General features: G+C 39.1%; 1 protein-coding gene across 1 annotated transcript in view; it reads left to right on the forward strand.

The window, feature by feature from the left end:
- Positions 1–11362, forward strand: part of pkd1l1 (polycystic kidney disease 1 like 1) — a 36217-nt gene extending 24855 nt beyond the window's left edge. The window contains exons 41-52 of the mRNA XM_015386596.1: positions 766–903; positions 997–1131; positions 1280–1489; positions 1633–1788; positions 3336–3491; positions 8373–8586; positions 8943–8999; positions 9224–9352; positions 9445–9518; positions 10317–10421; positions 11069–11216; positions 11325–11362. Of these exons, the coding sequence (XP_015242082.1) occupies positions 766–903; positions 997–1131; positions 1280–1489; positions 1633–1788; positions 3336–3491; positions 8373–8586; positions 8943–8999; positions 9224–9352; positions 9445–9518; positions 10317–10421; positions 11069–11216; positions 11325–11362 (1560 nt within the window). The remainder of the gene's footprint in view (positions 1–765; positions 904–996; positions 1132–1279; positions 1490–1632; positions 1789–3335; positions 3492–8372; positions 8587–8942; positions 9000–9223; positions 9353–9444; positions 9519–10316; positions 10422–11068; positions 11217–11324) is intronic.
- Positions 11363–13691: the final 2329 nt, after the last annotated feature.

A 13691-nucleotide genomic window follows, 5' to 3' on the forward strand; every position in this document is an offset into this window, starting at 1 on the left:
CCTCCTTCGTATCTAGATAGACTGAAAATATCAAACAGGGAGTCACACCCATTTCACCCACTAAGACTTCAATGTACGGAAGCCCTGATAGGCAAGTGAGAAAAAAAAGAAAAGTTCTTTTTTTTTTTTTTTTGCTGTTTGAGGGTCTGCAGTTTTATCAATTTTCCCTACCTGCCTTTCCGAGCAGGAAAAAAAACAAACAACCCAAAAAAACAAATATTTATTTTTCTTACTTGCCTTTCAGGGCTTCCATACTAGTGCTTGTAGGACCAAGGTGATTTTACGAAAAGGATAAAGGTATAGTGGAGGATGTTCTTTTTCCAGGTGGATCATCAAAATAAGCGGTCCTCCTAACTGGTGATACATTAACTTAGGGCTGTCCTATGTGCTCGTCCCCATTTGCTGGTGGTGAGTCTGGCATAGTGGGAAAAATTGCAAGTCTTCTTTTGGAAAGTAAGCTTGTATGAACGATGCAAACAGCAACTTTTAAACAGAGCGTGCACAAGGAGAAATGGGCTTGTGCTTGCTCTCGCACGCGTTTAATAGGCCTTCCCTCTCGACTTGTGCTTGTGCATTTTTTTTAAGCGAAGAGGGCAGGTCTTTTTAAAACTTCGCCAAAATCCTCAACTATACCACTTACCTGCAATTATCAAACTGTCAAGTGAGATTATATCAGAATGTTTTGATAAAATAAGGAAAAAAGATTGATTAAAGTTCAAAGCATAAAATAATTCTTCAGTGCTTTGCTGTGTCTCTCCTCTGTAGGTTAGTCTGCTGGCAGTGACTCTAATCTGTAATGTTTGTTATATCTGTCGCTCCACCATGACCATGGAAGTTGTAAATTTGCTGCAGACACAACATAGAGGGCATGTTGATGTTAGCGCTGTGGCTAACTGGGAACAGGTGAGAGACCAAAACAAATGATAGCAGTGAGATTTTTACAGCATTGCAGAAACATGTCATACAGGTTCCCCTAAAATAAAATATCTTTTTCAGAATATTCGGACATTTCTGGGTGTTATCATCTTCCTCCTGACCATGAAGTGTGTGGCCTTTCTTAGAATGAGCAGAACCTTCAGTTCCTCAGCTGCAGTGCTTTCACAGATGCTCTCCAGCCTCTTATGGCCTATGGTAAACACATTATTCTCGATAGTAACACAGTTACATGTGGTTCTTATCCCCATTTGAAGTGATTTTATTTGTTATCAAAAATGTTAGAGAACTTTGTTTTGAAATTAAAATTTCTTTATTGAAAACTAATTCCCTATTTTCCTGTAAGGTTTCAGGTCTGATCCTTCTGCTGGCGTTTTCCTGCTCTGGGTATCTGTTGTATGCAGAAAGCTCCTTCAGCTCTGTTCCCCCTTCCCTGCAGACTCTGCTTTGTCATTACCGCTGGCCCCGCGTCACAAAGAGTCCACTTAACTCAAAGTGGGGTTTAACTCACTGGGCGGTTCTGTTTCTAACAACTACTGCTGTGTGGGCAGCAATGGTACATATTTCCCTTTTAGATTTCGGTGTCATTAATAACACGTGTAATCAGTTAACAACAGCCTTATTAAAAGCATAGTTTAAAAGATTATGTGAGATATATAAAAATGATTGTCCCTTTACAGTCATCTGTTTTTCTTACAGATACTTGGGGTCTTTTCCTTATTGGTGAAGAGAGCTAAAAGATCCCAGAGCAGGAACGTTAGTTTTTCCACAGGAGATATTTTATGCTACATGAGAAGGAGGGTGTCTGAATTCACTGGACGGCAAAGACAAGCAAGGAAAGCAGACAAAAGAAGGGTAGGGGAAATGTTTTGCTGGAAAATGCATATTTAAGTTTTTATTGATAAAGAAGTAAATCATATAACAAAGACACAAAAACGGAATTCATTTTCATCACATGTATAGTATTGTACCAGAGTCCTTTCCTCATTAATAGCATGAAAGAATGGCATAAAGAGAGGCAGAAAGTAAAGCAATAAATGGCCTAGGACAACATTCAAACCTCCATCCTTAATCTATGGTGCCCCTGCTCTTCTACTGAGGCACACAGAACCCAGTTTCACCATAGTTTCCGTACTATATATTCCTTTTTTCATTTAAAAGACTAAAATATTCCTAACAAATATCATCTGAGGACACAGTGCATGCATATCAAGTTGATATAAAGAAATATTTAGGCAGGTTATTTGACAGATTCAAAGTCTTTCCAGCTTGAATCTTGATGTAAAACAATACAATAAGCTCAGCTTATTATCTCACTGGTAAAATATTTTTTAATCAAAGGCACCGAGCCATTGATTTAGCAGAAATGTATCCTGAGCATGCATGTAGTGACAGTGGAAGGGAAAATGTCCTTTTAACAGGAACAAGCCTGTAGAACCTGCAGAATCAGGCTGCAGTTGAACCTGAATGGGATTTTTATTTACAAATCTGATTGTTTGGAGTGTGCTTTGGTGGCGCAATGGTTAGCTATGACCCATGTATGGAGGCCTTAGTCCTTCATACTAAGGAGGACTAATGCCTCCTTAATCCTCCTTAGCATGGAGGAGGACTACTGTCCATGAAAAAAATGAGCCACTAGTGCTGTAAAAACTCAAATAATAATAATAAAAAAAAAACAAAAAAAAACTGATTATTATAAGATCCCTTGCACCCCAGCCACAAACTATTTCACTTCCCTCTGACAGGAGGCTGTGGACCAAAACCTTACACCACCGCTACAGCCTTATCAACAAGAGAGACCCCCATGACACTGCCACTATCCCTCCTGCGTTCAGGACCTAGAAACTACACAACGTAGCATCTCCAGACCTTCTGCGTTACATTAACACACAGTCTACTGTGTATATAGTTTATGGCTATATACTATAAACAATATGCTGTATGTTTTATATTGTATATAGCTATAGATTCTGTATACTGTATATATATATATAATTGCTCTACACCATCAACACCAAGTCAAATTCTTTGTAAGTGCAAACCTACTTGGCAATAAAATGGATTCTGATTCTGACCAAATTCCCTATAGCTTTTACATATATCTGCTCATTTCATTTAGGGATTCTTGAACCAGCTGGATCTCTAGAATGGTATGCGCAGAGGACGTGTTTATACTTATACTGATCTTATTGGTTTTTATATTTAGATTGTGGTGTGCTGGGGGTCAGCAGGAAAAGAAGTTGCTTTGCAACCTCAAGACTGTAAAATAAATGCATACATTACTAATGAGAGAAACCAGTGCAATATCTCAGACTGCAGATAAAGCAGAGCTTTAATATAACCGCCATTTCTAGAAGCCTTTCATATGTGTGATAAAAAATCATAATATAACCTTTTTTCAGATTTTTGTCCTTGATGAGCTGGAGAGTTCAGTAGATGAACTCTTGTCCAAACTCAACGTCCTTTCTAACAGCATGCACCGCACTCACAGAGCTCGCTGCTACAGAGAGGAGGACACTCCTGTCATCTCAGCCTCGCCACAGTCTTCCATCACACAGGTGAGGCTGATATTTTAGACATACAAACATTCACATCGTAACACTGAACGTCATAGGACAATTAAATACAACTTTCTTCTAATCAATTTCATTAAAAGCAGACAAGTTTTAGTTATAAAATACATTTAATTAACTGACTATAAACAAGTTTGAGAAACTCGTTAAAAGTAGATATTTTAGCAGTTTACTGGACCGAACCACGTGTGTAAACACAAGAATAAGATAAAAGGATATTGTTTTCTAAGTTTATCTTTCTACAGACAGAAATACAGTCCAACCCCCATTGACCTTGTTCAGCATGTTAAAGTGTGTATATTTAAAGCTGGACAAAAACTGAACAAGAATGACTAGTATTGAGAAATTAGCAATAAAATGTTTGGTTCCACAGCTAAAGCTACGAAGGATGATTACTGAAAAACGACAGCAAATCTAAACTAGAATGATGTATTGCAATGGCTAAGTCAAATTCAGTGTTAGAAGTATTAGACATTGATGTCACGGTTTGTTTGGAGGTTTTTGTGAGGACCCAAATGCAGAGGTTGAGAGGCAGGGGTGAGTTCTTTGAAGATTTAATGGGATAACACAGGTAGCAAACAGGAATCCAAAAATCCAACTTATAAATGTTAAACAAAAACAGGTGTCCAAAAATCCAACATAAAAATAAAACACAAACCAGAACCATGGAGACATCAGGGGAAAAACATCACAAGGAGCCAGGGTGAGACAAAGTAAGACAAGGAACCAGCACAGAGGGACTGCAGAGGGAGTGTATTTATGGCTGACTGAACAAAGGCAGGCCTAACGAACTGATAAGGAGCAGGTGTTAGCAGAGCTCACGAGGAAATCAAGGGAAAAGGAAACACAAGGGGGCAACAGAGGAGAAGGAAAGAAAAACCTAAGAAACTTAAATAAATCCAGAACACACCAATAAAGCTAGAAAACAAAGAAAAACGTGAAACTGAAAACTTAGAGAAAACCAACAGAACCAAGATCGTTACAATTGAGGGAGATTTGCAGAATTAATTGTAGGGCAGCAGAAATGAACTGAAGACAATAGTGAAGAAGTGTGATGGAAGATACTGTAGAAGGTAATCTTTTATTGTCCCTCAATTGGGAAATTCACTTTCTGCATTTAACCCATCGCCTTAGGGAGCAGTGGGCTGCCATTGTGCGGTACTCGGGGGGCAGTCTGGGATTAAGGGTCTTGCTCAGGGACCCAGAGTGGCAGTCTGTGGGAGTGTGTGTGGCTTGAACTCTGAACAATTTGGACCCAAGCGCAATGTTCTAACCACTAGACCATTACTGGCCCTTAAAATGATTAAACTATGGGATGTTTTTTTTTATGATTGAGGTTATGCCCCCCGTTTGTTGCTGTAGTGAGAAGATTGCTTTTAAGTCGCTAACCACTTCTAAGCAATTTATGACTCTGTTAGGGATGTCTGAGGTCGGAGATGACGGGGGGAAATCCGAAGACAGGGTATAAAGCAACTAATGAATCACAGGAAAGAACGACCTCACCTGGATCTCACCTGTTCAAGTAAGAGAATATGACTCAAATTCTACTTTTAATGCATTTCAACAACTAAATATCATCTATATCCCCACCAGATGCAAGGCTGGAACCAGGATCCAAACCCTTTCAGAGGAAGCAAATGATTTGTTTAAAATAAAAAACTGGTTGTCTTCCTCAGAGTCAACATCCCTCGTTGGGTTTTGGACTGAAGATATGTGTGAGAATCAACCTGAACTACAAGGTGGAACAAACAGTAGCTGCTGGTTTAATACAACTAAATCCAAGGTGGTGGAGGTTCTGGTCCATAAGGACCCAGGAACAGGAGAACTATAGTGCATTATTTTTCTTGTTTTATTGTAAGCAAGTTCTATCTTTAGAGATTAACCCTGGCCGGATTTTTTTTTCAGTGATGTATTCTAGATAAATAAAATAAATGAAATACTACAGCTTTTGAATAAAGTAGATTCTGAAACAGTGGAGTATCTCATACCTGTTATTATGGCTTCAGGGGACTTTCTTAAAGGAAGCAAACATAAAGTTGATGCTGAATGTTTATGATGTGATGAATCTGAATTTTGTGAGTCTTTTACGTGTTTAAATGATCAAATGGAGTCAATGTAACAAATGCATGGTAAAGCATTGTTAGTGCTGCAAAAATGTTTCATTTCCTCTCTTGGGGTCTTTCTATATGGAATTTTCATGATTTATGGGTTCTGTAACATGACTGCAAGGTTAATATGTTTCTCTAAAATGTCCCTTCAGCAGAAAAATATTAATTTTTGTATCATTCTGAGTTACCACACGTGCCCGTTTTCTTCTCACCTGTATTTTTACTCTTGAGATCACCCAGCTCACTTTGGTGGATGTTCAGTTTGTTGTTTTCCCAACAGTGAGTAAGTAATACAGCACATCCAGCTTAAATAAATAGCATTGGACTATATTCCTTTCTTACTTGCATTCAGTAACTAGTTTGCCTCTGATTTGCTGAGATCTATTAATCTCTTTAAACACTTTAATGAACTTTTACTTTTAGCACAAATATTAAAATGATAACAGATTTATAGGTAAGATGATTTATGCATTATTATTGAGCCTGTATTGAGTCTGTAGTTAGTCAATCAGTTCTGATTTGGTGATGTTTCACTGGGAATTTCTTTTATTCAATTCACTTTATTTATATAGTGCCAATTCACCATACGTCATCTCAAGGAGCCTATAACTGATACAGAGTTAACGGGTGAATGAAATGGATGAAATACAAACATTATCTGTAGGAGGAATTGCTCTGCTCCATTTTAAGCAATTATGTCAGCTGTGGTTTTTGCATGGTTCACTGCCTATAACCAAGGCACATCAAGAGTCACACTAGGTTTTAATTACTCATAGAAAAAAAAAGTGGTTGAGGAAAATAATTTAGAGACACAATATATGAGCATTCATGAGCCCTTTGGGTGAAAATAAATATACATACTCCAATTTACCTCTATGGTTAGGGGTTGTCACACTTAACTATTTTTTTATATGATGGCATCCAGTCCTATTGATGGTGAAACGATGATTCCAGTCTTTTAGAGATTTCTGGAGCAGATACAGCCCAGCCATGTAGAGCTGTCTCAATCACAGCTAATGTTAAAAGTTCCAAAGTTGAAATAAAACCGTCTTAATAAACTACTACTTTCTGGTACACTCGTGGATAATGAACAAATAATAACAAACAGATAGTACATACAATACCATAGTTTATGCAAAGGCGCCAGGTTCTGCTCCTTACATGTAATTTAAAAGACACTACAAAAAAAGCTAGTTTGCTAGCACAGGTAAAGAAGGTCTGCCATCTTGTGGCTAGACTCTGCATCTGCGTTTTATGTTTTCCACTGGTAATGACAAAGTCTGTCTTCCCAAAATTTGTGTAAAATGGGTTTTAAAGGCTAATGAAAACCTGAAATTCCATTGCACCTGAATCGCAATCATTTTTTTGAAAAGAGGTCCTATGGTGAAACCACGTTGGGTAAAATTCTTCACTGTTGAGAGCTAGGGCACATGCATTTAAGCCCAATGCAGAAATAACTGACCAAATTATTGTAATTTAATTGGCTAAAAGCCGCTTGACTCTATCTAGGGCCAATTGGTTTGGCCCGACTCATCAAAAGCTACGTTCACACTGCAGGCCTTAACGCTCAATTCAATTCCAATGTGTTTGTGAAATCCAATTCCTACCAACTACCAGTTTTAGTCCGTGAGGCAGACACCCTGTCTACTTTTAAGGGTAGGCTTAAAACTTTCCTTTTTGATAAAGCTTATAGTTAGAGCGACACAGGTTATCCTGAGCTATCTCTATAGTTATGCTGCTATAGGCTTAGACTTCTGAAAGACATAGGGACCCCTATTTCATCATTTTGCTTCATTCTATCTCTATTCTTCCACCCTGCAGAATGTTAGTTTAATCTCTAACATTATGATCTCTCTGCCTTTTCTCATAGTAGCTTCGCCCCGTCTGTTCCTGTAGTCAGCCTCGGCAGATGGCCGCTCACACTGATCCTGGTTCTGCTGGAGGTTTCTTCCTGTTAAAAGGGAGTTTTTCCTCTCCACTGTCGCTACAAGCATGCTTAGTGTAAGGGATTGCCTTCCAGTCAATGAGTTGATGAAATCAACCGCACTTTTGTCTGCCTTTTCAGGGATATTATATCGCTATAAATATAAAATCATTATTTTTATCACTATCAATAATTTCATATTTGTTATTTGTTACATCTATAGCTCAGCTACCTGTGCAGTAACCCTANGGTTTCTTCCTGTTAAAAGGGAGTTTTTCCTCTCCACTGTCGCTACAAGCATGCTTAGTGTGAGGGATTGCCTTCCTGTCAATGAGTCGATGAAATCAACCGCACCTTTGCCTTCCCAGACTTCACCAGCTGTGCTCCCATAGGACTCCATCTCTGTGCACAGTTGCCTTCATCTCAGCCCTTAGGCTTTGATTTACAATTTAAAGCTGGTCTGAATCTCTGTGATGTGTGGAGCCTGCATTTTCAGGGATATTATATTGCTATAAATATAAAATCATTATTTTTATCACTATCAATAATTTCATATTTGTTATTTGTTACATCTATAGCTCAGCTACCTGTGCAGTAACCCTATAATCTCTGGTGAAGGCTGTCTAACCTTTTAATCTAAGCTTGACCAACGCTATCAAAAATAAATAAAAGACCAATAGCACCTGCTTTATTCTCATGAACTTTTTTGAGGACACCTTCTATGTGTATAAATAAAGAAGCTGCACAAGCTCTCAAATATTGCAACACACCAACTAGAGTAGACATTTCACTATGAGAAGCTCTGCAATAGTTCGAACATTGCTGCTCTGCCAGTGGTTGAGTTGGGTTCAGGGTGAGCATGAAGGAACTAAAATGAGTGGCAGAGCCCCATTTGTGGAGGAACACCTCCAATTGGAGCCTAATCATTTTAAAACAAGCAACGTTGAAGTCAACAGACAGACCGATATTTGGGCTGAGTTAAAGGAGCTGAAAGACCTGACCATTGAGATGAAGGCTGAAATAGAGACACTGAAGCAGGAGAATTTAGGTAACGTACAGATTGACGTAAATACAGCTAAGGTCACACAAATTGTTTGTTTTTTTTTCTTGTTGTTTTTTTTTGGGTGGGGTGCAGGTCAGTTTTTGGTCTGGCAAAAAAAAAATAAATTAAAAATCAAAATGTTGCTTTTCTTTCATTTTATGTAACTGTTTATATTTTAATAAAAGTAAATATGTTCTTATAGCTTTAAAGACCAGATTACATCTCAGCGAATCGCAGGTAGAGGCGCTCAAACAAACAAGTGCAAGTAAGATAGTAGCATTTTTTTAATGCAGTGATCTAAACTTGATGAGTTACTGTATTAGTAACGTTCTGTTCGGAAAAAAAATCTAATCTGTTTGCAGATTTGGAAAACCAAATCAGCCAAAGTGAGATAGAGGATCACAAAAGTAAGAGCATGGGTAAGTAAAAAAAAAATAAACTCCACACATTTACATCTGGGAATATATCTAATACAGTTTAACACAAGGTATATACACATCCTTAACATGAACAAACCTTTTCAATTTCCTCGCCCTATAAACTGTTAGATGGTGTATTAGTTAGTAAAGTTCCCATCTTCTCAAGTGATGAATTTTAACTCTGTTGTGCCTTTTTGACTTAAGTCCTCTTTCTGCATGTTCAGGTGAACTAAAATTGGCGTTCTCAGCTGCATTTTCACAAAATGGGGCTTTTGGACCCTTTGACACTGAAGTCACTCTGAAGTTCAGTGAAATCTTCAGTAACATTGGCACAGCCTACAACCCATCTACCGGTACCAACCTTTTCACTCAGTATAATTAAGAGAAAGCAGCAATGGATGCAGATATACAGCGTTTCTTCATCCTGTTGTTTCTCTTGTTGCAGGCATCTTCACAGCCCCGGTCAGAGGAACCTACTACTTCAGACTAACTGTGCTTGAGCTCAGAGCCAATCATACAGTCGGTGTTTATTTGTATCATAATAGCGATCTCATTTTAGGTGCTTTTCAACACAGTGATGGCCTACATGAAAGTACATCTAATGCAGCTGTACTTCAACTTGAACAAGGGGATGAAGTTTTTATGAATCTTGGTACTGGTTTTTCTTTGTATAACGATGGAAATAATTACTGCACTTTTAGTGGATTTCTGCTTTTTTCAATGTGAGACTTACCAGAACTACCCATGGACATTCAATGAGATGTGCAGTCAGCTGGCCTGCTACAACAAGGCAAGCAAACCCAACAATTACTAGGGCCCCAAGGTGGCCTTTGACCCTGTAGTACGTCTTAGTAAAACTAAGAGCCTTCTGGTGATACCTAAAACCTTCCTGTCAGTGCTTAGAGAGAGCCCTCCGCTTTCCCTTTCAAGTGTCTTTTGGTTCTCAAGTGAAAAAACCTAAATTGTCACTCCTCTCCCCAAAAGAAAACTTATTTTTTCATCTATGTACGTATATATGTAATATATACGCTATGTAGGTAGGTTCTTTAGTATTATACAAATTTTTAGTGCATTAAAAATGATTAACCTATTAACTTTTCATTTAGTTTGTTTTTTTCACTTAATAGATTACATTTATTTATTTTATTTTTATCAGATTTATTAGAAGAGGGCTTTGTTTGAGCAAATTTTCCAGTATTTGAGTTCTCATAATCTTTAAATCTATTAATATTCTGCTGTCTTGAATTAAATCAAATCTTAAATTAAATTGTCTTAAATTTTATTTTTGAAATTTATTCTAAACTGTGCCTACAAAAGATTGATCTCACCGTCTCAAAAAAGAAATGGTTTGCTTTGATCCTCCCGCTGACCTCCAGGGACATCGATGCCAGAAGTCCTCACTTCCTTAAACTTCGAAACGAGGTATTGAGGCTGGAAGACTGCTTCCTCCAGGTGGTACCTGACCCTTCTGACAATCCCTGTCCTTGTAAAAATCCGTCATTGGAGAATCCTGCCTTAACAGCTCCAAATTGTAGTGGGAAAAATGTATTTAACTGTTCACCCCAGTTTAATAAATGGAAACCGATGGATTTCACTCAGTCGGCACTTTATATTTACATCTTTGCAAAGAGAGAATCAGTTCATCATACAGCCCTTTTCTGTATGGGCAGAGTGTGTTCCCCTTACTTACAATAAATGGAAAGTGGTCAAACAATGTCTGACCTGGAAATAAACTGCTTCTATTGACTAACAGTGTGAGCACCAATGTTCCCTCAAATCTATTTATTTATCAGAAAATAAAATCCAACATAAAACCGTAAATCAATTAGAACAATACATTTTTTTCTGTATCATTTTGAATCTGTGAAAAGGGAATCCATCCATCCATCCATCCATCCATCCATCCATCCATGTCCTCCGCTGTACCCGGGGCCGGGTCGCGGAGGCAGCAGTCAAAGCAGAGATGCCCAGACTTCCCAATCCACACACACTTCCTCCAGGTGCTCTGGGGGGACCCCGAAATGACACCAGGCCAGCTTAGAGACATAGTCCCTCCAGCATGTCCTAAGGCCTTCCACGGGTCTCCTCACAATGGGACGTGCCTTGAACACCTCCCGAGGGAGACGACCAGGAGGCATCCGAAACAGATACCCAAGCCACTTGAGCTGGCTCCTTTCGACGTGGAGGAGCAAGGACTCTACTCCAAGCTCCTCCCAGGTAACTGAGCTCCTCACCCAAACTCGAAGGGTGCCCCCATGCACCCTGCGAAGGAAACTCATTTAGGCCACTTGTGTTCGCGATCTTGTCCTTTTGGTCATTACCCAGATCTCATGACCGCCTTCATTCATCATTATTTCATTTGAAGGCTTAGAGCATCTGAACTTGCTGGACGTGCGTTGATTAAACAGATATCACTGTTTCACCATTTTATTGTCATTACACTGTCACAAGTATAAACAAAATAAACCCCGATATAAACCCTCTGCATTTAACCACTCCAGAAAATCATCATGTTAACACTGGACTCACTTGATGAGATGACTAGACTCTGCTGTGCTACTGTTTGGTTGGGAAGAAAACCTGGAGCCACATGGCCCTTTCTGGAACCAGACTGACACCCCTGCCCTATAGGTTCTCCACCTGGATTGCCTACAGGGAGCAGTTTAATTTTTTACACATATAGCAGCTGGTTGGATGGTTTTGTTGTCTTTCTTTTTTTTCCTTTTCATTTTTCTCTTACTATCTAAAGGATCTCTCTCCTTTCCACTGTTTTACTTCCTTTGTCAGGTTTGGCGTTTTTTGGAGACATGTAAATTTGGTAACAAATTAAATAAATAAAGCCGTTTTGGATAATAAAGAGGGGCTTCTCACCAACAAAGCCTCTCTTGGCACAGCAAATTTGTTCAGCATAGCACAGTACTCAGATTTCAGTTCTGCTGCCATAATAGTGAACAGGAAAAGGTACAAAAAAAACACAGGAGGTGCGCTGTTACTAGGAATCCCATTTAACAGCAGCCTCTGGTCCGGTTGCCTCTTGGCAGCTTGCAGGAAGGCGTTTTTCCTTTACGTAATCCAAACTGTGGGCACCAGGTTAATAAAAATTCATATGTTTTGCCGGGAGATTTCAGGATTTTAAGTTAATTTAGGTGTTAATAAACTGTTTCAGAGGAGAGGAGTGATCATAGTGATCCGCATCAGCAGCGCCCTTTGGCCCTTTTGCCTTCACTCTGTGGTCCAGCTCACCAAACCATCTTGATTGGGTTCAGGTCCGGTGATTGAGGAGGCCAGGTCATCTGGCGCCGCACCCTATCTCTCTTCTTCTTGGTCAAATAGTCCTTACACAGCCTGAAGGTGAGTTTGAGGTCATTGTCCTGTTGAAAATAAATAATGGTCCAACTATGCAAACCGGATGAAATAGCATGCTCCTGCAAAATGCTGTGGCAGCCATGCTTGTTCAGCATGCCTTCAATTTTGAATAAATCCCCAACAATGTCACCAGCAAAGCACCCCCACACCATCACAGCTCCTCCTCCATACTTCACGGTAGGAGCCAGGCATGTAGAGTCCATCCGTACACCTTTTCTGCGTCGCACAAAGACATGATGGTTGGAACCAAAGATCTCAAATTTGGACTCATCAGACCAAAGCAAAAATTTCCACTGGTCTGATGTCCATTCCTGGTGTTCTTTAGCCCGAGCAAGTCTCTTCTGCTTGTTGCCTGTCCTTAGCAGTGGTTTCCTAGCAGCTATTTTACCAAGAAGGCCTGATTCACACAGTCTCCTCTTAACAATCTTAACAGTTTTTCTAGAGATGTGTCTGTGTAAGCAGGCGACCTCTCGGCTGGATTTTCAGTGAGAAAATGAACTTATCAGGCAGAGTGAAGTTGAAGCATCAGCAGGTTTATTGGTTACACAGCAAATAAAGTGTCCTAGTGCTAAGCAAGCTGATTTTTAATAAAGTGCAAAGGCCCCTTAAAGCGCTACAAGCGATTCATATAAAAAGCTATATTCATAAAAATAGTCCCAGTAATGAAGACCTCTTCATTACAGTCTGCTGCTAGAACTTTGTGTGGTCTCTACTCTGAGCTGCTGTTAAGCTGCAATTCCTGAGGCTGGTGACTGGGATGAACTTATCCTCCGCAGCAGAGGTGACTCTTGGTCTTCCCTTCCTGGGGCAGTCCTCATGTTAGCCATTTTCTTTGTGTTTTGATGGTTTTTGCGACTTCACTTCGGGATACTTTCAAAGTTTTAACAATTTTTCGAACTGACTGACCTTAATTTTTTAAAGTAATGATAGCCACTCATTTTTCTATACTTAGCTGCTTTTTTCTTGCCATAATACAAATTCTAACAGTCTATTCAGCAGGACTATCAGCTGTGTATCCACCTTACTTCTGGTCAACACAACTGATGGTCCCAACCCCATTTTATGGAAAGAAATCCCACTTATTAAATCTGACAGGGGACACCTGTGAAGTGAAAACCATTTCAGGGCACTACCTCTTGAAGCTCATCAAGCAGTAATCAAATATGTACATTCACATGTATTAATTCATAGTTTTGATGCCTTTAGAGTAAATCTACAGTTTTCATAGTCATGAAAATAAACAAAACTGTGAATGAGAAGGTGTGTCCAAACTTTGGTCTGTACTATATATATATATATATATATATATATATATATATATATATA

This window comes from Cyprinodon variegatus, unplaced genomic scaffold (assembly GCF_000732505.1).
Source record: "Cyprinodon variegatus isolate N-32 unplaced genomic scaffold, C_variegatus-1.0 Scaffold372, whole genome shotgun sequence".
Taxonomy (NCBI): domain Eukaryota; kingdom Metazoa; phylum Chordata; class Actinopteri; order Cyprinodontiformes; family Cyprinodontidae; genus Cyprinodon; species Cyprinodon variegatus.